Source organism: Heterodontus francisci, chromosome 25, assembly GCF_036365525.1.
Source record: "Heterodontus francisci isolate sHetFra1 chromosome 25, sHetFra1.hap1, whole genome shotgun sequence".
NCBI lineage: Eukaryota > Metazoa > Chordata > Chondrichthyes > Heterodontiformes > Heterodontidae > Heterodontus > Heterodontus francisci.
In genome coordinates, this window is record NC_090395.1 from 70500050 (window position 1) to 70526239 (window position 26190).

At 43.9% G+C, this 26190-nt stretch overlaps 1 protein-coding gene across 2 annotated transcripts in view; it reads right to left on the bottom strand.

Annotated features, from left to right (window-relative positions):
* The window catches only part of cttnbp2nlb (CTTNBP2 N-terminal like b), a 91369-nt gene that overhangs the window by 3738 nt on the left and 61441 nt on the right, over window positions 1-26190 (bottom strand). For both annotated transcript variants that reach the window (XM_068057478.1, XM_068057477.1), the window contains 2 exons: window positions 23046-23276; window positions 12743-12850 (listed from right to left, as the gene is read on the bottom strand). In XM_068057478.1, the coding sequence (XP_067913579.1) occupies window positions 12743-12850; window positions 23046-23276 (339 nt within the window). The remainder of the gene's footprint in view (window positions 1-12742; window positions 12851-23045; window positions 23277-26190) is intronic.

Here is a 26190-nt window from a genome sequence, read left to right on the forward strand (position 1 = left end):
TCAGGTACATGGCACGTTGACATAAGCTTAGTTCTAGGTTGCATGATGATCATGATTATTAACAAGAACGCACAATGCTCATTCCTCTGCTCCTGACCACATTATTCGAGACATCTTTAACAACCCAAACAGGTTCCTCCCTTAGCCTTTTATAAATTCACACATGCACAGTATAGTGCTAAAATTATGTTTACATTTTGGAATGGTTATGAAATCTGATTCACTATAAATGGGCTGGTTCGACAACAATGACAACCAGAAAATTACTTCTTCACTTCCACTGGAAGGGTAAAGGAGCACTGCGCAGACCTTGTGCTGCATCACACCAGCAGGTGGCTCAACATCAACCCAACTCACAAAAGGCTGTGAGGGGGCGTTTCTCTCCTTACTCAATGAATAATCAGTTGTCGCAGCAGATTCCCAGACTCCTGGAACTGCTGGTTGCTTGGCAACTGGCTTGAGATCCAAAATAATTACATCACATAGCTTCGTGGCATAGCAATAAGATACACATAACATTCAGCACATTTAGGCAAAGAACAGTTTGCAGGGAAAAGCATTTCTTCAGGGATAGATTTTTTTGAGAATTTTGATTTTTTTTTTTAAGCACAAAACACCATCAAATCAGGACAATAATGTATACTCCAAAGTAGCTCCTCTTCATTAAAAAAATTGAGCTTTTTAAAGATCTCTGCCCGCCCTCTGTTTTTCTCATTATGCACCACTGCACAACTATATAATCATCTGCTGAATAATGCAAAGGTGTGGCCCTGGGGAACTTGCCCCTCAATTTCTCCTTTCCACCACTTCTGTCAGCAACAACTTGTGTTTATATAGTGCCTTTAACGTAGTAAAACAACCCAAGGGACTTCACAAGAGCATTATAAAACATAATTTGACACTAAGTCACATAAGGATATATTAAGGCAGATGACCTAAAGCTTGGTCAAACAGAGCGTCCTTTTAAAAAAAATTTGTTCTTGGGATGCAAGTGTTGCTGGCAAGGCCAGCATTTATTGTCCATCCCTAATTGCCCTCGAGAAGGTGGTGGTGAACCACTGTTGTACATGTGGCATAGGTACATCCACAGCGGAATACTGGAAGAAAGAGCCCACTGACCCCTCATGACCACAGCTTTCCATATTAAAATTAATGGAGAAAAACGAGGAGCACGAGTATAGATTACCCAATTTGTATCCTGATTCCTGGAGCGCAGAAGATTTATCTCATGTGTTCCAAATCTAAGAAGCTTTCCCATGTCTGAGGCGAGATGACTCCTTCATAGTAAATAGAAACAGGCTGCTTCCAGTGGTTCATTTTTCATTCATTCACAGGATTTGGGCATTGTTGGCTAGGCCAGCATTTGTTGTCCATCCCTAATTGCCCTCGAGAAGGTGATGGTGAGCCACCTGCATGAACCACTGTAGTCCATGTGGTGTACGTACACCCATAGTGCTGTTTGGAAGGGAGTTCCAAGATTTTGACCCAGCAACAGTGAAGGAACGGCAACATAGTTCCAAGCCAGGATGGTGAGTGACTTGGAGGGCTGTTTGTAAGTGGTGGTGTTCCCAAGCGTCTGCTGTCCTTGTCCTTCTAGATAATAGAGTTCGCGAGTTTGGAAGGTGCTGTCAAAGGAGCCTTGGTGAGTTGTTGCAGTGCATCTCATACATGGTACACTGTGCGCCTGTGGTGGAGGGAGTGAATGCCTAAGGTGGTGGATAGGGTTCCAATCAAGCAGGCTGCTTTGTCTTGAATAGTGTCAAGCTTCTTGAGTGTTGTTGGAGCTGCACTCATCCAGGCAAGTGCCTTGTAGATGATGTTGAATGTCAAGGAGAGATGGTTAGATTCTCTCTTGTTGGAGATGGCCATTGCCTGGCACTTAAGTGGCAAGTAATACTCGTGCCACACATCAGATTGAGCCTGAATGCTGTCCAGGTCTTGCTGCATGCAGCACAGAATGCTTCAGTATCTGAGGAGTTGCAAATGCTACTAAACACCATGTAATCATCAGTGAACATCCCGACTTCTGGCCTTAAGTTGGAGGGAAGGATGAAGCAGCAGAAGATGGCTGGGCCTAGGACACTACCCTGAGGAACTCTTGCAGCGATGCCCTGGGGCTGAGATGATTGGCCTCTAACAACCACAGCCATCTTCCTTTGTGTTAGGTACGACTCCAACTCCAAGGGTTTTCCCCGATTCCCAATGACTCCAGTTTTGCTATTGCTCCTTGATGCCACACTCGGTCAAATGCTGCCGTGATGTCAAGGGCAATCCCTCTCACCTCACCTGTGCAATTTAGCTCTTTTGTTCATGTTTGGACCAAGGCTATAATGAGGTCTGGCACGGAATGGCCCTGGTGGAACCTGAGCAGTGAGCAGGTTGTTTCTGAGTAAGTGCTACTTGATTACACTGTCAACGACACCTTCCATCACTTTGCTGATGATTGAGAGTAGACGGATGGGACGCTAATTGGTCAGATTGGATTTGTCCTGCTTTTTGTGGACAGGACGTATCTGCACAATTTTTCACATTGTTGGGTAGATGCCTGGGTTGTTTAAAGGAGGAGCAAGAGGTAGGGAGGTTCATCATAGAATGGTTACAGCACAGAAGGAGTCCATTCAGCCTGTTGTGCCCATGCGGCTCTCCAAGAGCAGCTTACTAGACCACTCTCCTGTCTTTTTCCCATAGCCCTGCAAATGATTGTTCTTCAGATAATTGTTCAACTTCCTTTCAAAAGCCACAATTGAATCTGCCTCCACCAAAGTCGCAGTCGCTGCATTCCAGATCCTAACTACTCGCTGCATGAAAACATTTTTCCTCATGTTGCCTTTGCTTCTTTTGCCAATTAACTTAAATTGGTGCCCTCTGGTTTTCTATCCTTCCGCCAACGGGAACAGTTTCTCCCTATCTACTCTGTCAAGACCCCTTATGATTTTGAACACCTCTCTTAAATTTCCTCTTAATCTTCTCTTCTCCAAGAAGAACAGCCTCAGCTTCTCCAATCTACCCATTTAACTGTGTTTCCTCATTCCTGGAACCATTCTTGGAAATCTTTTCTGCACCCTCTCTAAAGCCTTCACATCCTTCCTCAAGTGTGGTGCCCAGAATTGGACACTACGCTCCATCAGGCTTAACCAGTGTTTTATTCTGGTTTAAAACATAGAAAATAGGAGCAGGAGTAGGCCATTTGGCCCTTCGAGCCTGCTCCGCCATTCATTATGATCATGGATGATCATCCAACTCAGTAGCCTGTTCCCGCTTTCGCCCCATACCCTTTGATCCCTTTAGACCCAAGAGCTATATCTAACTCCTTCTTGAAAACATTCAATGTTTTGGCCTCAACTGCTTTCTGTGGTAGCGAATGCCACAGGCTCACCACTCTCTGGGTGAAGAAATTTCTCCGCATCTCAGTCCTGAAAAGTTTATCCTGTATCCTTAGACTATGACAACTGGTTCTGGACTCGCCCATCGGCAACATCCTTCCTGCATCTACCCAGTCAAGTCCTGTTAGAATTTTATAAGTTTCTGTGAGATTCCCCCTTCACTCTTCCGAACTCCAGCAAATATAATCCTAAGTCAGTCCCGCCATCCCAGGAATCAGTCTGGTAAACCTTTGCTGCACTCCCTCTATAGAAGAACATCCTTCCTCAGATAAGGAGACCAAAACTGCACACAAATATTCCAGGTGGGGCCTCACCAAGGCCCTGTATTATTGCAGCAAGACATCTCTGCTCCTGTACTCGAATCCTCTCGCTATGAAGGCCAACATACCATTTGCCTTTTTTACCACCTGTTGCACCTGCATGCTTACCATCAGAGACTGGTGTACGAGAACACCCAGGTCTTGCTGCATATTCCCTTCTCTCAGTTTATAGCCGTCCAGATAATAATTTGCCTTCATGCTTGTGCTACCAAAGTGGATAACCTCACATTTATCCACAATATACTGCATCTGCCATGCATTTGCCCACTCAACTTGTCCAAATCACCCAGAAGCCTCTCTGCATCCTCCTCACAACTCACCCTCACGCCCAGTTTTGTGTCATCTGCAAATTTGGAGATATTACATTTAGTTCCCTCATCCAGAACATTTTATATTGTGAATAGCTGGGGTCCGAGCACCGATCCATGCGGTACCCCACTAGTCACTGCCTGCCATTCGGAAAAAGACCCATTTATCCCTACTCTTCGTTTCCTGTCTGCCAACCAATTTTCTATCCATCGCAAACTTCTTCTTTGGCCTCCTTGTCTCGAGAGACAATGGGCAAGCGCCTGGAGGTGGTCAGTGGTTTGTGGAGCAGCGCCTGGAGTGGCTATAAAGGCCAATTCTAGAGTGACAGAATCTTTCACAGGCCCTGCAGATAAAATTGGTTGTCGGGCTGTTACACAGTTGGCTCTCTCGCACTTCTGTCTTTTTTCGTGCCAACTGCTAAGTCTCTTCGACTCGCCACTCTTTAGCCCTGCCTTTATTGCTGTCTGCCAGCTGTGGCGATCACTGGCAACTGACTCCCACGACTTGTGGTCAATGTCACAGGACTTCATGTCACGTTTGCAGACGTCTTTAAAGTGGAGACATGGGCGGCCAGTGGGTCTGATACCAGTGACGTGCTCGCTGTACAATGCGTCCTTGGGGATCCTGCCATCTTCCATGCGGCTCACATGGCCAAGTCATCTCAAGCGCCGCTGGCTCAGTAGGGTGTATATGCTGGGGATGTTGGCCGCCTCGAGGACTTCTGCGTTGGAGATACGGTCCTGCCACCTGATGCCAAGGATTCTCCGCAGGCAGCGAAGATGGAATGAATTGAGACGTCGCTCTTGGCTGACATACGTTGTCCAGGCCTCGCTGCCGTAGAGCAAGGTACTGAGGACACAGGCTTGAAACACTCGGACTTTTGTGTTCCGTGTCAGTGCGCCATTTTCCCACACCCTCTTGGCCAGTCTGGACATAGCAGTGGAAGCTTTTCCATGGTGACAGTTGAACCTAGGTAGGTGAACTCTTGAACCACTTCCAGAGCGTGATCGCTGATATTGATGGATGGAGCATTTCTGACATTCTGTCCTATTCTGTTCGTTTTCTTGAGGCTGATGGTTAGGCCAAATTCGTAGCAGGCAGCCGCAATCCTGTTGATGAAACTCTGCAGAAACTCATCCACGTGGGATGTTAATGCAGCATCGTCAGCAAAGAGGAGTTCCCTGATGAGGATTTTCCGTACTTTGGTCTTGGCTCTTAGACGGCCAAGGTTGAACAACCTGCCATCTGATCTTGTGTGGAGGAAAATTCCTTCTTCTGAAGACTTGAACGCATGCAAGAGCAGCAGCGAGAAGATCCCAAACAGGGTAGGTATGAGAACACAGCCCTGTTTCATGCCACTCAGGATAGGAAAGGGGTCTGCTGAGGCACCGCTATGCTGAATTGTGCCTTTCATATTGTCATGGAATGAGGTGATGATACTTAGTAGTTTTGGTGGACATCCGATCTTTGCTAGAAGTCTGAAGAGATCACTTCTGCTGACGAGGTCAAAGGCACTGGTGAGATCTATGAAAGCAACATAGGGGCATCTGTTGTTCGCGGCATTTCTCCTGTAGCTGGCGAAGGGAGAACAGCATATACACTACCTCCAATCCTATGCGCTTTAGTTTTACACGCTAATCTCTTATGTTTATCATAACTTCCTTGCTTTTGTATACTATGCCTCGACTTATAAAGCCCAGGATCCCATATTCTTTAAACACTTTCTCAACCCGCCCTGCCATCTTCAATGATTTGTGCACATTTAACCCCAGGTTCCTCTGCTCCTGAACCCACTTTAGAATTATACACTGTATTTTATATTACCTCTCCTCATTCTTCCTACAAAAATGAACCACCACAATTCCACTAGCCTATGTCCTCTAGAAGTTTATCTTTATCCTCCTCACAGTTCACAATACTTCCAAGTTTTGGGTCATCTGCAAATTTCAAAATTGTGTCCTGTACACCCAAGTCTAGGTCATTGACATATACAAGAAAAACAGGGGAACCCCACTGTATACTTTCCTTCAGTCCAAAAAACTGTTCATCACTACTCTCTGTTTCCTGTCACTCAACCAATTTTGTATCCATGCTGCTACTTGTCCCTTTTATTCTATGGGCTCTAACTTAGCTGACAAGCCTGTGATGTGGCACTTTCTCAAATGCCTCTTGGAAGTCCACGTACCCCATATCAACTGCAATACCCTCATCAACCCTCTCTGTTACCTCATCAAAAAACTCAATTAAGTTAGTTAAACATGATTTGCCCTTAAATCTGTGCTGGCTTTCCTTAATTAATCCACATTTGTCCAAGTGAGGGAGGGAATTCCAGAACTTAGCGTCTTGGCAGCTAAGACACAGCCACCAATGGTGAAACGATTAAAACTGGGTATGCTCAAGAGGCCAGAGATCGCCTCACTTCCACAAAGCTTGCTGCCAATTGTTGATCAATCACCACCACTTTCTCAAAGGCAATTTGGGATGAGCAACAAATGCTGGCCTTGCCAGCAACACCCACATCCCCTGAAAGAACAAAAAAAATCATGCGGAGCACATGCAGTGCAAGTTGGCTATAGGGAAAACAAAGTGTTTTAGGTTGAAATGCAAAGACCATCAAGTATAAAACTACATATGGCTTTGGTACATCTACATGGAAAATTGCACCCAACTTTAGTCCTCGTAATGGCAGCACGTTGAGGCTCTGGAGATTGTGCAGAAGAGTCCAACCAGAATGACAGCTGGTTTGTAGTTATGATATCAGGCTCCAAGAGTTGGTCTATCTACTTTAGAGAAACACAAGAAGCAGAAATTTCAGGGCACCCGACAGGCAGAAATTGAGGTCGGGGGGGGATGGGGGGGGGGGGGCCCGAAAATACTGGCGCCGGCTGGCCCGTCAGCTGCAGAATGCCATTCTCAGCACTGGCAATGTTCACCAGGGCGGGGAGGAGGATGGGACAGGAATCCCTCTCTCCTCCCAAATGAGACCAATTAAAGCTCTTTAAAAGCCTAAGAGCTTGTCAAGGCTGAATTTTTTTAAATGCGGCGCATGTGTTACACACGCCTTCAGAAACAGATCAGCTGAAGGGAGGCAAGTAAAGAGGCCAGTCATGACTGCACCAGGACATCACCCATTAGAGAGTCAGTGGGGCAAAGGGGGATGGCACTTGGTAAAGGGGTGCCATGCAGGTGGCAGGGATAGTGGGAACCCAGCACCTGGGCACTGAATGGGGTCAGTCCCCCTCAGCATCACAGGGACAGAAAAGCAGAGGGCAAGGCTGCCAAGGACAACTGGGCAGCCATCTGCCCAGAAGGAAGGCTGCAGCTAGCAATGGGGGCATGACTGTCATATTTTAAGCCAGTGGCGATGAGGGGCAACACCATTCGTAGGAAGGACGGATTCCAGAGCAGCAGGAGGCCATGAGAAGAAAGAGGGGCAGGAGGCCAACAGAAGCCACAACTTTCAATACAGAATCTACTGCCGAAGATCAAGCTACCTGGAGATGACCGAGACGCAGTGCAGCAGGAGACTGTTCCTCTACAGGAAGATAGTCACAGACATCTGTGACCTCCTCACCGAAGACCTCGCAGTACTGGTCGCCATGTCCTGCCAGCAGCCAAAGTCACTGTGGCTGTGACCTTTTCGCTTCTGGATCCTTGCAAGGATCTGCTGCAGACCCCAGTGGTATTTCGCAAGCGGCATCGCACACTTCACTCATGGGCTCCTTGCCAGAGATGGACAGTACATTCACTTCACAACAGATGCAGCCTCACAGGAAAATAGGGCAGTGGGGGTCACCACCATTGCTGGATTCCCCCAGGTGCAGGGCATCAATAATTGCACCCATGTGGCCAGAGGCACCAACTGACGGCCCAGTGGGATTCACGAACAGGAAAGGCTTCTACTCCCTCAATGTTCAACTGGTCCCCATGTGTGTGCTCACTTTCCTGGCAGCTATCATGACTCCTTCATCCTCAGTCAATCCACATTATATCTCTGGAACAGATTACTACTCACTCCACTACAGAAGCACCAGACAGAGATGATGCAAGCAATGCCACCTGGTCACGAGGACAACCATTGGGCAGGCCATTGGGCTTTTGAAGATGCCAACCTGGTGCTTGGACAATTCGGGTGGCGCCCTCCAATATTCTCCTGCAAGGGTCTCGGTTATTGTGGATTGGGGGAAAAAAGACTCGAGGGGATGGACATAAAATGAGAGTACAAAAGTTTAAATTAAATATCAAAGAAGTAATTATTTTGGTGATCATTGTTCTCTGATAGACTTGTCAAACAAATGATGGGTATTGATTGACTGCAGGCTTTTAAAGGGAAACTTGATCAGTTCTGGAATGAAGAAAACATTTCCAGTTATACAGGGAAAATTGCTACATAACTGCAATTATGAGGAATTACTGACAACTGTGGTCTCATAGAACTTTGTTTGATTGGCCCAAGAGCCAGAGAAATTTCTTTAACTTTTTCCTGAATTTGCTGCAAGTCCTTTTTCTCTCCCTCTGTGCCTCTCTGAGCAGACTGTGGTTAGAGGGTTTGTCAATACTGCATATGGTTGCATCATGTCTAAATGTGGTGGGTGTGATGGTTTGGTAGTCTTTTTATGTGTTTATATGTAATGGACTAATCCAGATCATAAACTTGCCCTAAGGGAATTTGGTACAAGATGTTTTCTCAAAAACAATAAAGCCAATATGTAGGTAACAACACTCTGATTATGAAGACCAAAAACAAAGCAATTATAAATGCAGAAGCAAAATTTACAGAAACAAAGCATGTCCTTTCATTTGTATTTGCAGACTATTTAAAAGCTTGGTGCCCTATTCAACCCCGAACTGAGCTTCTATGTTCTCCATTGAGATCATGTACTTCTACCCGTTACATCGTTTGCCTCCATCCAACTGCTCTGAAACTCTCATTCATGTCTTTCTCATCTCCAAACCAGACTACACTGATGTTGTCCTGTCCAGTCTCCCTATCCTCTAAGCTCTGTAAGCTTCAGTTCATTCAAAACTCTACTGCAAGTATCCTAGTCTGGACCAAGTGCTGCTCACCCATCACTACTGCCTTTGCTGACCAATTAGATCCCATTCATCCAATGCCTCTGATTTAAAATGATCTTCATGTTTAAATCCCTTCATGACCTCTCCTCCTCCCTATTTCTGTAACTTCCTCCACCCTTACACAAGCCTTACAGAAGTCTGTTCATCTGGCTCTGGCCTTGCACATCCCTCCCACCCATTGCCCCACAACTGCCTTCACCTGGGCCCCACACTTTGGTTTTCCCTTCTTAAAATCCTACACCTCTTCAGTTCCCTCCCCACCTCCAACAGGACCCTCCTTAAAAACCACCGGTGCAACCTTTTGGTGACCCTCCGAATAACCAGTTCTTTGGTTCAGTGTCTATTTATGTCTATGTCTTTGTGAAGCATGTGGGACATTTTTCACATTCAAAGCACTACATAAATGCATGTTATGGTTAGTGCCATAGTAAAGCTACTTGATCTGTTTTTGATATTTATTGAACCGGTAGGCTGGTCCAGAAGGTTCGAACACATGGGATCCAGGGTGAGCTAGCAAATTGGATACAAAATTCGCTTGGTGATAGGAGGCAGAGGGTGGTAGTGGAGGGTTGTTTTTCAGATTGGAGGCCGGTGACCAGTGGTGTGCCGTAGGGATCGGTGCTGGGCCCTCTGTTGTTTGTCATATATATTAATGACTTGGATATGAATGTAGGGGGCATGATTAGTAAGTTTGCAGATGACACCAAAATTGGTGGTATAGTGGACAGTGAAGAAGGTTGTCTAAGGTTATGAAAGGATATAGATCAACTGGGAAAGTGGGCAAGGGATTGGCAAATGGAATTTAACGCAGACAAGTGTGAAGTGATGCATTTTGGGAAGTTAAACCAGGGCAGGACATATACAGTGAATGGCAGGGCCCTGGGGAGTGTCGTTGAGCAGAGAGACCTTGGGGTGCAAGTACATAGTTCCTTGAAAGTGGCAACACAGGCAGACAGGGTGGTGAAGAAGGTGCATGGCATGCTTGCCTTCATCGGCCGAGGCACTGAGTACAAGAGTTGGGATAAAAACAAGAAATGCTGGAACCACTCAGCAGGTCTGGCAGCATCTGTGAAAAGAGAAGCAGAGTTAACGTTTCGGGTCAGTTACCCTTCCTCGGAACTGACAAATATTAGAAAAGACACAGGTTATAAGCAAGTGAGTTGGGGGTGGGGCAAGAGATAACAAAGGAGGTCTAGATTGGACCAGGCCACATAGCTGACCAAAAGGTCACGGAGAAAAGGCAAACAATATGTTAATGGTGTGTTGAAAGACAAAGCATTAGTACAGATTGGGTGTTAATACACTGAATATTGAACAGCAGCAAGTGCAAACCTGAAAAAAAAGTGGGTAAGCAAACTGAACAAACTAAGATGAAATGAAATAAATGCAAAAAGATTGTAAAAAATGTAAAAAAGAATGTAAAACCAAGAAAGAAAAAATAACTAAAAATGAAAGTAAAATGGGGGGCTGTCATGCTCTGAAATTATTGAACTCAATGTTCAGTCCGGAAGGCTGCAGTGTGCCTAATCGGTAGATGAGATGCTGTTCCTCGAGCTTGCGTTGATGTTCACTGGAACATTGCAGCATTCCCAGGACAGAGATGTGAGCATGAGAGCAGGGGGAAAGTGTTGAAACGGCAAGCAACCGGAAGCTCAGGGTCCTGCTTGCGGACTGAGCGGAGATGTTCCGCAAAGCGGTCACCCAGTCTGCGCTTCGTCTCCCCAATGTAGAGGAGACCACACTGTGAGCAGCGAATACAGTATACTACATTGAAAGAAGTACAAGTAAATCGCTGCTTCACCTGAAAGGAGTGTTTGGGGCCTGGGATAGTGAGGAGAGAGGAGGTAAATGGGCAGGTATTACACCTCCTGCGATTGCAGGGGAAGGTGCCATGGGACGGGGACGAGGTGGTGGAGGTAATGGAGGAGTGGACAAGGGTGTCGCGGAGGGAATGATCCCTTCGGAATGCTGACAGGGGAAGGGAGGGGAAGATGCGACTGGTAGTGGCATCACGCTGGAGGTGGCGGAAATGGCGGAGGATGATCCTTTGGATATGGAGGCTGATGGGGTGAAAAGTGAGGACAAGGGGAACCCTGTCACGGTTCTGGGAGGGAGGGGAAGGGGTGAGGGTAGAGGTGCTTACCCACTGTTTTTTTTCAGGTTTGCACGTGCTGCTGTTCAATATTCAGTGTATTAACACCTAATCTGTCCTAATGCTTTGTCTTTCAACACACCATTAACATATTGTTTGCCTTTTCTCCGTGACCTTTTGGTCAGCTATGTGGCCTGGTCCAATCTAGACCTCCTTTGTTATCTCTTGCCCCACCCCACTTGCTTATAACCTGTGACTTTTCTAATATTTGTCAGTTCCGAGGAAGGGTCACTGACCCGTAACGTTAACTCTGCTTCTCTTTTCACAGATGCTGCCAGACCTGCTGAGTGGTTCCAGCATTTCTTGTTTTTATTTCAGATTTCCAGCATCCGCAGTATTTTGCTTTTATACAAGAGTTGGGATGTCTTGTTACAGTTGTACATAACGTTGGTTAGGCTGCATTTGGAGTACTGTGTGCAGTTCTGGTCGCCGCACTACAGGAAAGATGTGATTAAGCTAGAGAGGGTGCAGAAAAGATTCACAAGGATGTTGCCTGGTTTGGAGGGCTTGAGTCATAAAGAGATTGCATAGGCTGTGTATCTTTTCCTAGGAGCGAAGGAGGCTGAGAGGGGACATGATAGAGGTATATAAAATTATGAGAGGCATAGATAGGATAGATAGCCAGAGTCTGTTTCCCATGGTAGGGGTGACTAAAACTAGAGGGCATAGATTTAAGGTGAGAGGGAGGAGGTTTAAAGGGGATTAAAGTGGTAAATTTTTCACACAAAGAATAGTGGGTATCTGGAATGACCTGCCAGAGGAGTTGGTGGAAGCAGGAACAGTAGCAACATTTAAGAGGCATCTGGACAGGTACTTGAATGAGCAAGGCATAGAGGGATATGGAATTAATGCATGCAGGTGGGATTAGTATAGATAGGCATTATGATCGGCATGGATGCAGTGGACCAAGGGCTTGTTTCTATGCTGTACCACTCTATGATCAGCAACATCCCATGCCTACACTATTATTAATTTTCCAGACATAGTGCGCCACAATTTGGCTCAGCGTATCAAGTTCACAAAGATCGATTGAATGGAGCTGTCCTGTTATATCCAAACTGGCAGTATGAAGGTTGTACCATGCAAGACGTTTTCTTTGGTGCTTTTGGATTCCAGATGTTTTCCCTTGCCAACTTTCTATAAACAGGCCAATAAACAGAGGCCATCAAGCCTGAATACTAATAGAAATATAAAATGCAGGAAGTACTCATCAGATCAGGCAGCATCGGTAGAGAGAGGAACAGAACTCTTCTGATGAAAGGTCATCAACCTAAAATGTTAACTCTGTTACTCTCCCAAAAGATGCTGCCAGTAAGAGTATTTTCAGCATTTCTGATTTTAAATTTTTTTTCCAGCATCTGCAATTTCTGTTTTTGTAATTCCACAGTGCTGTCAGCAAAAAATGCGTGAATCTGTTCATTCTCAGAAACTGAAGGGGAAATCGGATAGGTTTGTTCAAATAGTATTAATACAAAGGAGACAAAAGCTAAGATTCTTTATACCTGTTGAGTAAGCCGCTCACGTTCTTTCTCCAGCATGTAGGTCACATCATCCCCTTCAGCTGTGTCCTGGGCATGTCTTCGTCTCTCTTCTTCCAGGTCCAGAATAACCTGTAAAAACAATCGACCTCAGTCTCGAAAAAGAGAGTGCTTGAAAACCTTCAAGATGTATTATTTTAGCTACTTGCTTTTTCTGAAATCTCCGTTAACTATTTTGTCTTATACCAAATTCAACAGGAATTTTGTGTTTACAATTTCACATGAACATCTCAAGCCCTGGTTCCACAATTTGCTCTCTAGCATGTTTCTTAAAACTTGAATATTCAGGCACACACAATTGTGATGAGGATTGGAGGGGGGAGGATATTTTGTATTCATGTAAAAGATAGATTTGCATTTAAAGTGACTTTCATGACCTCAGGACATCCCAAATCACTTTCCAACTAAAAGTACTTTTGAAGTGTTGTCACTGTTGTAATGTGGGAAACAGGTCAATATGCACACAGCAAGATCTCTCAAATAATCTGATAACGATCAGATAATGCTTGTGATGTTGGTTGACAATGATTCTGATATATTATATATTTTATATCCAACACATATGTTATATATAACACACACACACACAAAAACACCTTTAAGCTTATATACAAATTTAGAAGACATATTCAGGTCAACAACCACGTATAATTTAATTGTGACTGGAATCAGAACAAGTCATATGCTTGCATTCAGCAAACAGTTAGCATTCCAATAACCTGAAGTTTTCCTTCTCACCTTCTCTGCTGAGAAATGGTTAGCACCAAGTCCTGCAAACCAGTTTTCCAAGACTCGATGCAGGGCACAGTTCCTTTTACTCTGCCCCAATGTGTCTCAGCTTGTCAAAGACACTCTATGCTGCAGCAGTGTGGCATTTTTCCACTTCCTAAATCAGCCACTTTCTCTGACTGACTTTGCCATTTAAGCACTAATTAGAAACAGATTTCCTTATAGCCTGCAGTTATGTTTATCGCATCAGTTTGAAGGCCAGGTTCCAGCAATGAAAGGCCAGTGTCTAATTCATAGCTGCATTTGCTGACAATGCAATCACTAGGTGGCGCTCTACTAGCACATGCACAAATGCAGCCTGTTCCACTGAAACACCACTGTCTGCAACGTTCAGGCAGCTGCCAGGATTAAAGATGGCGCTGCTCAATTTATCACAGAAAAACAACTTCAACCCAAAAATGCCCTCAAATGTTGCCATCGCCACCTCCATCCCATCCCCAACAGTCCCCCGCTCTCTCCTGCACACGGGCCAGTTATATAGTACCTAGTCATCTTAATTCACCTAAAGTGAATTATTTTCGGAGCAGTGACTGTCATTTCAAAAACAAATATGGCAGCACGCAATGGACATGTTTTGGTTGATACTCGGAGAAGGCTGCACTGTTTAAAGTCTCATCAGAAGGACAGCACCTCTGACAGTGTTGCACACCCTCCACAATTCAGTGAGGCTTCAGTGCCATCCCGCTCTCCGGCCGCTCACTCCCCGCTCCCCCCATCCCGCTCTCCGGCCACTTGCTCCCCACTTCCCCCTGCACCCCCCATCCCTCCAGATGCTAGATCTAGGCCGCGGGCTGCGCCACTTCCCTCCACTTGGCCACTCACTCCTATGTCACCCCTTGCGGCCCGCCTTGCTTTCTTCGGGTGGTGTGGTGTGAAACGATTGAATGTTGGAGAGAGCGGCCGAGAAGAGGGAAGCGGCACGGCCTAGAGCTCGCATCTGGAGGGATGGGTGGGGAGGTGTGGGTGGGAGTGGCCTGGTGTATGTGGCCAAAGGGGGGGGGGGGGGGGAAAGAGAACGTTTTCCTGCGCATGCGCCAATTAGTCCTGGCAAGACACAGGCTGCGCATGCGCAGCATCTCAGAGTGCAGGAGACCGTTTGCACATGTGCGCAGCTGGGAACACTCTGATGATGTCAGTGGGCTGCTGCGTTGTCAGGAGTCACTTTGCTAATTCACTGCACCATCCTTCCCTTGTGTTTACCCTCCTTTGCCTGAAGTATCCCTCAAAAGAAAAGGAGTTCTATAACTACTCTTGTTGATACCTGCTTGTAATGCAATTTTGCAATCAACTAGAAATGGACATTAAAAAAGACTAATTTCCACTCAACTAATACTCCTTCTGCCCTATTAGGGCTGCTGCTTTCATTGCTAGTGGGGTTGAGCAGACGGCAGATGGACTACTTTTCCCACAAGCTGTTTCACAGCTGTGGGACATTGACCAATGCTATAGATTTAATGCTGCTTTTCCTACTGCAGCTGAGCTACAGATTTCACCACCTCCGCTCAACCGAAGAAATACAAATTAGGATCAAAATACTCCATTTAACCATTTACCACATTGGGTTATGGCATTATGACATGCATGTATGAACTAATGTATAAGTATTCAGAAGATATCTGCACAACATTTACTCTATTGCAAATTGCAAGGGTTATGGGTGGCAGGCAGGAAATGGAGTTAAGGCCACAATCAGATCTGCCATGATCTTATTGAATGGCAGAGCGAGCTGCATGGCCTGCTCTTGCTCCTATTTTATTTTAAAATTTATTCTATTTAGAGATACAGCACTGAAACAGGCCCTTCAGCCCACCGAGTCTGTGCCAACCAACAACCACCCATTTATACTAATCCTACATTAATCCCATGTTCCCTACCACATCCCCACCATTCTCCTACCTACACTAGGGGCAATTTACAATGGCCAATTTACCTATCAACCTGCAAGTCTTTGGCTGTGGGAGGAAACCGGAGCACCCGGCGGAAACCCACGCGGTCACAGGGAGAACTTGCAAATGCCACATAGGCAGCACCCAGAACTGAACCTGGGTCCCTGGAGCTGTGAGGTTGCGGTGCTAACCACTGTGCTTTGGTTCTTTTGATGTTGGAATTTCATATGAATATTTAAGGAAAATATATAGTGTTAGGTATTCTGAACATATCATTAGTGCCTTATTATATTTTTAGAATACACCCAATCATCTGACAATTTATGTCAAATAATAGGTGGTTAAATTTAAAACAAGTCTAGTAATTAAGCTTTCTAAAATGTTTCCATAATAAAAACCAGTTATTGTAGCAGCTGCATGGCATTGCTCATTTACAATTCTAATGTAAATGTGCCTTCCAGGGGCACAATACAAGGTCGTTAAAGATCTGTCACAGTGAGATCACAACCTAAAATACTTAAATGGAAGATCAGAGCATGAGTCAGATACATCAACACAAAAGAGGGAGAAGGTAAGATTTAACCAACCAGCCTCTCCTGAACATCCACAAAGATGATTCAATAGTCCAAGCATCAGACGGGAAGCAGACTATTTTTCTGCAGATTAGTTTATGCTTGGGTTGAATCAAGAAGATTGTAAAAATTAAATGGTGTGGGGGAAAATAATTTTATACCCAGCAAGTTGCTGAAGTGAGGTCATCCACTATGGACCCAAGGTAGCAAGAGAATTTTCTAAATGGTGAGAAGCTAGGAACTGTGCAGGAGCAGAGAGATTTAAGGGTCCAAGTACAGAAATCACCAAAGGCTAGTGGGCAGGTACACCGCATTGGCATCTTTCCATCTACGAAAGGTGATGAACATGCAGCAAATAATCCATTTGAATGGGGTGTCTTCTCTTGGTGAACTTTTGCTGATGGTTGTGAAAGCCAATTCTTGAGAGACAGGTTTTGACACAAGTATAGCACGTGAAGCTGCCAAGTGACAGAGTTGTTGTGGTGTTTGTGCCTGTTGCCAAGCTGCTGCAGTTGGTGGTCGTCGTGGTAGTGCACACCAGCTCACAGGACATGTCGCCATTTCCCTCTTTTACCAGCTAGTAACTCCCAGGCGCAATAGACATTTAGGGCCTTCATATCACGCTTGCAATAACCCTTGGAGCTTTGGGCGCCCCACTGGTTGTTTGACCCCAGCTACCTCACCATACACAGTGCGGCACAGTGGCTAGCACCGCAGCCTCACAGCTCCAGCGACCCGGGTTCAATTCTGGGTACTGCCTGTGTGGAGTTTGCAAGTTCTCCCTGTGTCTGAGTGGGTTTTCGCTGGGTGCTCCGGTTGATAGGTAAATTGGCCATTATAAATTGCCCCTAGTATAGGTAGGTGGTAGGGAAATATAGGGACAGGTGGGGATGTGGTAGGAATATGGGATTAGTGTAGGATTAGTATAAATGTGTGGTTGATGGTCAGCACAGACTTGGTGGGCTGAAGGGCCTGTTTCAGTGCCGTATCTCTAAATAAATAAATACAGAAGATCCTTGGGTATGCGAGGGTCTTCCATCCTGTGGATGTGTCCGATCCACCGAAGCTGCCTCTGTTTGATTAGTGCAAACACTTGGGAGCTATGACTTAGAGGATTGCTGCATTTGTGATTTTTGTTCTGCCAGGATATACCCATAATGCGCCACAGACAGCAAAGATAGAAATTATTGAGTTTCTTTTCCTGCAAGCTGTAAGTCACCCATGTTTCACAGCCTTACAGCAAAGTGCTAAGAAGGCGGGCCTTATAAACCATCCGCTTGGTCCTAAGGGTCAGCTTGGTGTTATCCCATGCATGTTTCATGAGTCATGAAAGGTGGTAGCTGTTTTCCCTATGTGTGTATCGAGCTCTGCATCAAGGGACAGATTATCTGTCACAGTGGACACAAGGTAGCTGAATTTGCTAACCACTTTTAGTGGGGTGTTATGTAGTGTGATCGGGGCAGAGATGCAACACTTTGTCCCATGGCCACGGTTTTCTTGACGCTTATAGTCAAGGAGAACAAGTTACAGGCATGGGAGAGGCAGTCTACGAGTCCGTGTAATTAACTAGTGCAGCATCAGCATAGCGGAGTTCTCTGAGCAGGACGTGATGTGTTTATGTCTTTGCTTTCAGCTTCGCTAGATTGTACAGCTGTCATCTGACCTCGTGTGCAAGTAGACTCCTCCCATATCTGTCGGGAAGGAGAAGGTCAGGAGCACAAAAATAAGATGCAAAACAGAGTGGGGGCTAAGACACAAACACTTCACTTCATTCTTCACTCCAAAACTATTGGAGGTGGAGCCATCAAACTGTACAGTGCAGTGCAAGGTGTCATGGAAGGAGAGGATGAGACTGAGGAGCTTTGGCAGATAGCCAATTTTTCCCAAAATCTTGTAGAGCCCTGCTATGCTGACGGTGTCAAATGCCTTTTTGAGATCTACAAAAGAAAGATAAAGAGGTATGCTCTGTTCCTACACTTTTCTTGTAGTTGGCGTAAGGAGAATATCATATCAATAGTAGAGCTGCCAGCAAGGAAACTGCACTGTGCTTCCGGGTACACTTGGTCTGCAAGTAAATGGAGTCTTATCTGCATGACCCTAGCAAAAGCCTTCCCTGTGATGCTAAGGAGTAAGATACTCCTGTAATTGTTGCAGTCTCCTCTGTCGCAATGTGATCTCCTCTATACTGGGGAGACCAAACGCAGATTGGGTGACCGTTCAGTCCGAAAACATGACCCAGAGCTTCCTGTCGCCTGCCATTTCAACACCCCCCCCACCCCCCCGCTCTCATGCCTACATCTTTGTCCTGGGCTTGTTGCAGTGTTCCACTGAACATCAACACAAGCTTGAGGAACAGCATCTCATTTACCGATTAGACATGCTACAGCCTACTGGACTGAACATTGAGTTCAATAATTTCAGAGCACGACTGCCCCCCTCTTTTTTATTTTTATTTTAGTTTGTATCATCATTCATTGTTTTACCATGTGCCTGCCCACTTTTTTTTTTCATGTTTGTGCTTTTGGCCAGGGCTGTTCATTATATGGTCATTTAACACCCTCTCTGTACTGATGCTTTGTCTTTCCCCACACCATTAACACACCCTTTGCCTTTGCTCCATGATCTGCTGGTCAGTTATTCTCTGTGACCCCCTGTCCTATCAACACCTTCCCTTGTTATCTCTTGCCCCGCCCCCACTTTATTTGCTTAAAACCTACTACATTTCTAACTTTTGCCAGTTCTGATGAAAGGTCACTGACCTGAAACGTTAACTCTACTTCTCTCCACAGGTGATACCAGACCTGCTGTGTATTTACAGCACTATTTGTTTTTATTTCACCAGAATGATAGCTGGGTTAATAAACTTTTTTTCATGTATTCATGGGATGTAGGCATCGCTGGCATGGTCAACATTTATTGTCCAACACTTCGAGAAGCTGGTAGTGAGCTGCCTTCTTAAACTGCTGCAGTGTGTAGTGTAGATGCACCCACAGTACTGTTTGGTTGGGAGTTCCAGGATTTTGACCAAGCAATGATTAAAGAACAGGGATATATTTCCAAGTCAGGATGGTGTGAGACTTGGAGGGAACTTGCAGGTGGTGGTGTTCCCACACACCTGCTGCTCTTGTTCTTCTAGGTCAGGGGTCTGCAACCTGCAGCTCCAGATTCACATGCAACTCCCAACCTTTTCCTGTTGGATCACATTAACATGAAAAAGCTGGAAAAAAAAAGTAAAGAAAAGCAAGAGCTGTGTTTTGTTTAATTGTGGGAATAAAAGGCTAATCATTATGCTGTACTTTGCGGTTTCAAATGATTACTTTAACGAAAATCATTTTTCTCTAAATAAACCTGTTCGAGTGGTATAGCTACACCATGGTTATAGATAATGCTTTTGATTCAAGGAACAGGTTGTGACCATTATTGTTTCTAATATAGCTGAGACGATAAATTAGTCTGAATGTGCTATCAGAAAATCTTTTTTAAAGTCATGAGAATCAATAGCCAAAAAATTGTCTTTGATGACTTGAGAAATTTAGTAAAAGTCAAAAACATGATAATTCAGTGTTGAATTTACATTTTAATAGAATAAAATAAATCTAACACACATTTTATTGTATAAGCAAATTATGCATCCAAGCCAAGACACTTGGTAATTTGCCAAGTATTTGGTTTCAAAATGCCTAATTTTCATCTTGCGGCTGCCAACAGTTACTATTTAAGGCAATTTAAAAAAAATGGCTCTTCAGGTAAAAGAAAAGGTTGCAGAACCCTGTTCTAGGTGATAGAGGCTGCGGGTTTGTGGAATGCGCTGTAAATTACGACTAGGCTTGTATTCCCTTGAGTATAGAAGATTAAAGGGTGATCTAAGTGTGGTGTTTAAGACGATGAAATAGTTGACATTTTCTCTCTATCTGCCCTCTATCTGATGGGGGAGTCCAGAACAAGGCGGCATAACCTTCAAATTAGAGCTTAGCTGTTCAGGAACTACTTCTTCACACAAAAGGTGGAGATTGATAGATTTTTGTTAGGCAAGGGTATGAAAAGTTAGGGAACCAAGGCAGGTCAATTGAGTCAAGATACAGATCAGCCACGATCTAACTGAATGGCAGAACAGGTTAGAGGGGATGAATGGCCTATTCCCATTCCTATGCTCTGCTTTGGAGTTTGTAGGCATATTTTGGAGGGGCAATCTTATGTAATAGTAGGTTGATAAAGTGCAGAGGTTTTGATTTCTTTAGCCCAGGGCAAAACAGATGTCTTGGATACGCTGACTATGACCTTCAAAAATGTAGAACACGTATCTTTACTGGGTTATTTAAAAAGAAAAGAACATTTTTCCACCATTCTCCCATAATGATGCAGGTCAGCAACATTCTGAATTACAATGACTGCAGGTATTTAAACTTCAGTGAGAAATCTAAAGATATACTCCACCTCATTAGCATCGACAATAAATAGCTTGATTCACAGATAACAAAATGCCTGATTAAACTTGTAGGAATATTCATTTAGTGCGGTCCTTTGGGATTAATTTACATCCCACAATTGAGATCTCCATTTAGTCAGCATTCTGGGGTAAATGATGTGATCTTTTAGCTTATACTATTTATAGTGAATGTACGCTCCACATCATTTATGGGAGAACAGCAATGAAAGCTGCAATATATTATTAAAGTAATTAAAGTGGAATTTTCTAATATAACCATTGTATGTCATTTCTTCTCTTCCCTTGAACTTTTACAATTACTGCAAATTCGTGAACTAGTATTGCAAAGAAAACATCTACAAAAAGAAATCTGCTGCACACGCCACAGTAGGTTATTGTAAAAGAAGATTGATTTAATTAAATTTACATAGCTGGGTCCATCAAGATACAAAAAGGTCACACAGGGACCATGGATACACATGAAGAGGTACACAGATAACTCATTAGACAGAAGGGGATTTTTTCAGTGTCCTGGCCAATGTTTATCTCTAACAAAGATCATTAAAACTTCATTGCTATTTGTAGAACTTTGCTGTTGCCAAATTGGCTGCTTCCTTTCTCTGTATTACAAAAATGACCACACTTTAAAACTACTTCATTGTTGTGAATTACCTTGGGATGTCCTGATGTCGGGGCAAGACACTACAACATAAGCTAATTCTTTCTTTTAGACAATGAAGAATTCAAACACGTGCCTGTATGCTAACTCCAATACTCTAGAGGGTAACCATCAGCCAAACTCTCTAATCGATCTTCAATACTGCGGGGTCATTTTCAAAGGAATGTTTGACATACCCTACAAAACGACAGGCATAACTAGGGCCTGTGCAGGTACCCATAACAACACCTTTGATCTGAAGGAAGTGAGTGGAGTCGAAGGAGAAGTTGTTCAAGTGAGAACAAGTTCAGCCAGGCAGAGGAGGGTGGTGGTGGATGGGGACTGGTTGGGCCTCTGTTCAAGGAAGAAGTGGAGAGCCCTCAGACCGTCCTGGTGGGGGCTGGAGGTGTAGAGAGATTGGAATCCATAGTGAAGAGGAGGCGGTTAGGGCCAGAAAACTGGAAATTGTTGAAATGATGTAGGGTGTCAGAAGAGTCACGGATATAGGTTGTTATGATTAAGGTGGAAGGAATGCACTGTCTTGTCTAGTCCCATTCCTCCACAGGTCACAACATATATTTAAATGTTTACCTGGTTACCGACAAGGTCAATCATAGGTTCTACTCTTTATCCCAGAATAAAATATACCAACCAGGTTTCTTTAATAATAAATTGATAATTTTGTTGCTTATGAAACAAAACATAACCAATAATGAAGCAAAGCATTAACAGAGTGAAATATGAAAGTTCCCTTTCACCTTAGCCCCTCACTCACACACACACACCGAAAAAATAGAGACGTTCTCTTTAGAGCTCTGTTACAAAAAAAACCCAAAAAATACTTTAGCCAAATATTTGCCAATTCTTGGAGAAAAAAAAAATGGAAAGATGTCACATGTCCCGTTTTGGTTTGGCGTCCCAAATACACTGGGATCTTTCTAGAACAGTTCTTTTCAGGTGATATTGAAGATCAGTTTGGCAGGGCTTCCAGGAGAAATGTGACAACGGGTTTCTGTCAGGCTTTTTGGGAGAAATGCTGTTTCTCTATTTCTTACACTTGATTCTCAGGAAGTTCTCAAAGATGGAAGAGGGTGAGCTGATGGCGACTGTTCTCTTGGCCGGTTTTCTCCAACTGCCTTCAAAACAATTCACCCCAACACACTGTCCAAAGCGAAACCAAAAACAATATCTCAAGTGTCAAGCCTCCTGACCCCTATAAATCTTGACCTGTCACTTTTCTGTAAACTTCTTCCCAAAGTCAAAACGTCCCTGCTTTATCTGAAGACAGGTGACATCCAGTAAATGCTGTTTTCAAACAAGACCTCTCGGTAGCCTTTCAATGACCCCAGTAAAAGAAAACATCCACGTTTTCCCAAATAAAACAATGCCCATAATTCTAAAATACGCAAGTCCTCAAAAAAAAATTCACAAAAAATATAGAAGCACAGTTGTAACAAGATGGATAGGAAACCCATCCTCATAACAATTAACGACTTACCCACATGAAAATCTGAACTTTAATAAGCTTTCCCCACAGGCAGGTTTCTGACTGAAAAAAACATCCAGCTTCTATTTCTCACCTCTGTGATAAAAATTCAGTCCAAGGAGAGGAAATCACAGGGGAGAAGACTTTCACCTCTAAAGCAAAATATTTAAGTACTGTTCTATGAGTAAGTGTCTTTTGTTAATTTGTACTTAAATCTGATATTAGATCAAATGCAATACCAGAAGCAGAATGACAAGATAAGTAGATGTGAAATCACAGAATCAAGAGAAACTTACTGCAGGGAGTTAGGTAATTCGGCCCGGTGTACCTGTGCTGGTTCTTTGAAACAGCAGGCATGCTTTGTCCCACACCCCTGTTTTTCATATGTAACCCTATAAGTGCCTAAAAATGACATAATGCATAAGCATGTAATGGAACTTTTTACAATACCTTTCTGTGTCTGCTCTCTGCAGCAGCCAACTGGGATACCATTCGTTCCTGCATCTTCTTGCACTGTGTCATTACTACTTTGAGCACGGATAGTGGGTTGGTGCACACAGGCTGCTTATCACCATGATTCCCATCCCTGATTGACTCACAATCCCTCTGAAGAGCAAGGAATGGGTCACTGATGTTATATCTTCCATAGCGTTCTTGGATGAAACGATCTCGGTGTTGTGCCTGTAACCAAACCCAAGAAACATTTAGAATTTAAAAATGCTAGTTTGATCCCTACCCTAATGCTATCCCAAATGAACATTTATCATCAGGGTATTAATTTAACAAAATAAAAAAAAAAAATCATGCATAGGAAAACATAGGACCAGAGACAACACTGCAGTCCATCTGGCCAGTTTGAAAAATCTCGCCTCTATTTCCCATATCTATCCAGGTCTCCCTCAATTTTTTTTTTCACACTAGCTGCCTCCACTGGCTCTGTGGAAAGCGCATTCCATATGCTTATTAACATCTGCACATATTAGTTAAATTTAAACTGTCGGCAAACTTTTTCTCTTCTTGAGCATGTGTCTCCTAGTACCAGAATTTGTGGCAATTTCAAACTTTTATCAGGATTATATTTATCGAGACTTTTGAGAATTTGGAATATTTAAATACCTTTCCTAAACTGCTGTTCTCTGGAATAAGCAGTTCAGTTCTTCAACCTCAAGTGGTGGGCTGAAGGGCCTGTTTCTGTGCTGTATAACTCTATGACTCACAGCTCAGATGCCTGTAGCAGTTTGGTTGCTGTTTCCTTTGCTGCATTTAATGCCTGAATATCCTCGCTATAATACAGCAATGCATAATCAACATTCAAGGTTCAGTTGATCCAAAGTGTGACATCTTGCATCCTTACATAGGCCATTTAGCCTTTCCAGCCTGTTCAGCCATTCAATGAGATCATAGCTGATCTGGGATCCAACTCCATGTACCTGCCTTTTCCCCACATCCCTTCCTCTGAATAACAAAAGTCTATCAATCTCAGACTTAAAAATTACAATCGATCTAGCATCAATTGCCATTTGGTGGAGATTTCCAAACTTCTACCGCCCTTTGTGTGTAGAAATGATTCCTAATTTCGGTCCAGAGAGGTCTGGCTCTTTAGACTAAACCGCACTGAACCTAATTTCTTTAATCCTGTCCTGGAACTCTACTAGTCCCAGTACGTGGATTTCAAAATTCTTGTCCTTGCTTTCAAATGTTAGTGTCTACCTTAATGATCTCTTTCTGCCTTAAACGGCTGCAGGAACGCGCTAACCCAGGACTTCTCATTTCCACTTGTTCCCTCAGCAATGGTGACTGCTTGTTCAACTACCATCATCCCTCTACCCAGTTGTCACCTGCACTGTAGCCTCTCTCCCCATTTCCAGAAGCATCCTTAATATCTTCTGCTTTGATCATCTCTAATTACCCACACTAGTCTTTCGATATGCTTCCTCTTTTCCCATGCTTAAGGTCCCATGCATCCTTATTCACATCTTATATTCTCAAATATCTTCTTGCACAAGTAATATGTAAATGCAAATAGTTTTTGTCGAATTTCCTGTGAGGGTTTGTTGTCACATTAACTACAAGACATAAGTTACAGCAGAATAAGATGCAAACAGTCATTACCGTCCTGGTTATGCCTGCCATTTAGTGCCACACTTCATTCCATTTAATTGGCAAATGTTGCACAAAATCAAATGCAGGCTTGTTTGCTCACCACTACTCTTCACTGGTAAGTCTATTAGCAGGAGCAAAGTCTATCCAAGTTGGTGACTTTGTGATGCATTCAATAACAATCAAGACTTTCCTCCTTTAAAAGTAGACTTGACCATTTATATAATACTGCACCATTAAACAGCAATATATTGTTACGACCGAGGTGGGAGGAGTGCACTGTTTATTCTAGTCTCACTTCTCCATAGGTCACAACATATATTTAAATTTCCCCACTTAGTGATACAGTCAATCATATACTCTATTTATCCCCCGGAATAAAACACACCAACTAGGTTTCTTTAATAAACAAAGTTATCGGTTTATTATAAACCAAGTCCTAACTAACAATGAAATAAAACATACACAATTGAAATATTAAAACCTCTTATTTATCCTAGACCACACACACACACACCCCTACCTGGCTAACTGGGAAAATAAAAGGATTTTTGATTAAAGCTGTTAAAGAAAACAGAAGAAAAAAAAAACAGGCTGAAAAGGTGGTATGGAAAAACGTCCTTTGATTTGGTTTGGTGTTCCAAATGCGTATAGACGGTTGTCAATGGTCTCTTCTTAGAGCAGTTCTTTCCAGGCGATGTTGAAGATCGGTTTGGGTAGGCTTTTCAAGAGATGTAGCTACAGAGGCTTCAGATAGGTCTTACAGCAGGAATGCAGCAACAAGGTTTCAATTCCCACACATTTGACGTGCAAGGTTTCTTTAAACATGCTGGGTTTCTTCAAATACAGGAGGAAATAGGAATCTGAAACACGTGTTGCAGGATTTCTTTTCAAGAGAGTGTTGAACTGTTGTTCTGTTGCAGGCAAAACACCAACTGGCGAGCGTGGTGCTTTCACCAGCTTGCGACCCTGATTCTACAGCCGACAGGAAACATGCCGAGGTGAGCTAGTGGAAGGTGCAGGATTCATGGGACAGTGCTTCCTCTGACTGTTGCACCAGCATTCTAACTTTTTTGTGATTCATGTAAGAGGACAGGGTGGCACAGTGGTTAGCACCGCAGCCTCACAGTTCCGGGTACTGCCTGTGTGGAGTTTGCAAGTTCTCCCTGTGACCGCGTGGGTTTCCACCAGGTGCTCCAGTTTCCTCCCACAGCCAAAGACTTGCAGGTTGATAGGTAAATTGGCCATTGTAAATTGCCCCTAGTGTAGGTAGGTGGTAGGAGAATTGAGGGAAGGTGGGGATGGGGTAGGGAATATGGGATTAATGTAGGTTTAGTATAAATGGGTGTTGATGGTCGCCACAGACTCAGTGGGCCGAAGGGCCTAGTTACAGTTTGCTAACCTGAAAATGACCCATTTATCCCGACTGTGTTTCCTGTTAGTTAGCCAATCCTCTATCATGCTAATATATTACCCCAACACCAGGAGCTCTTGT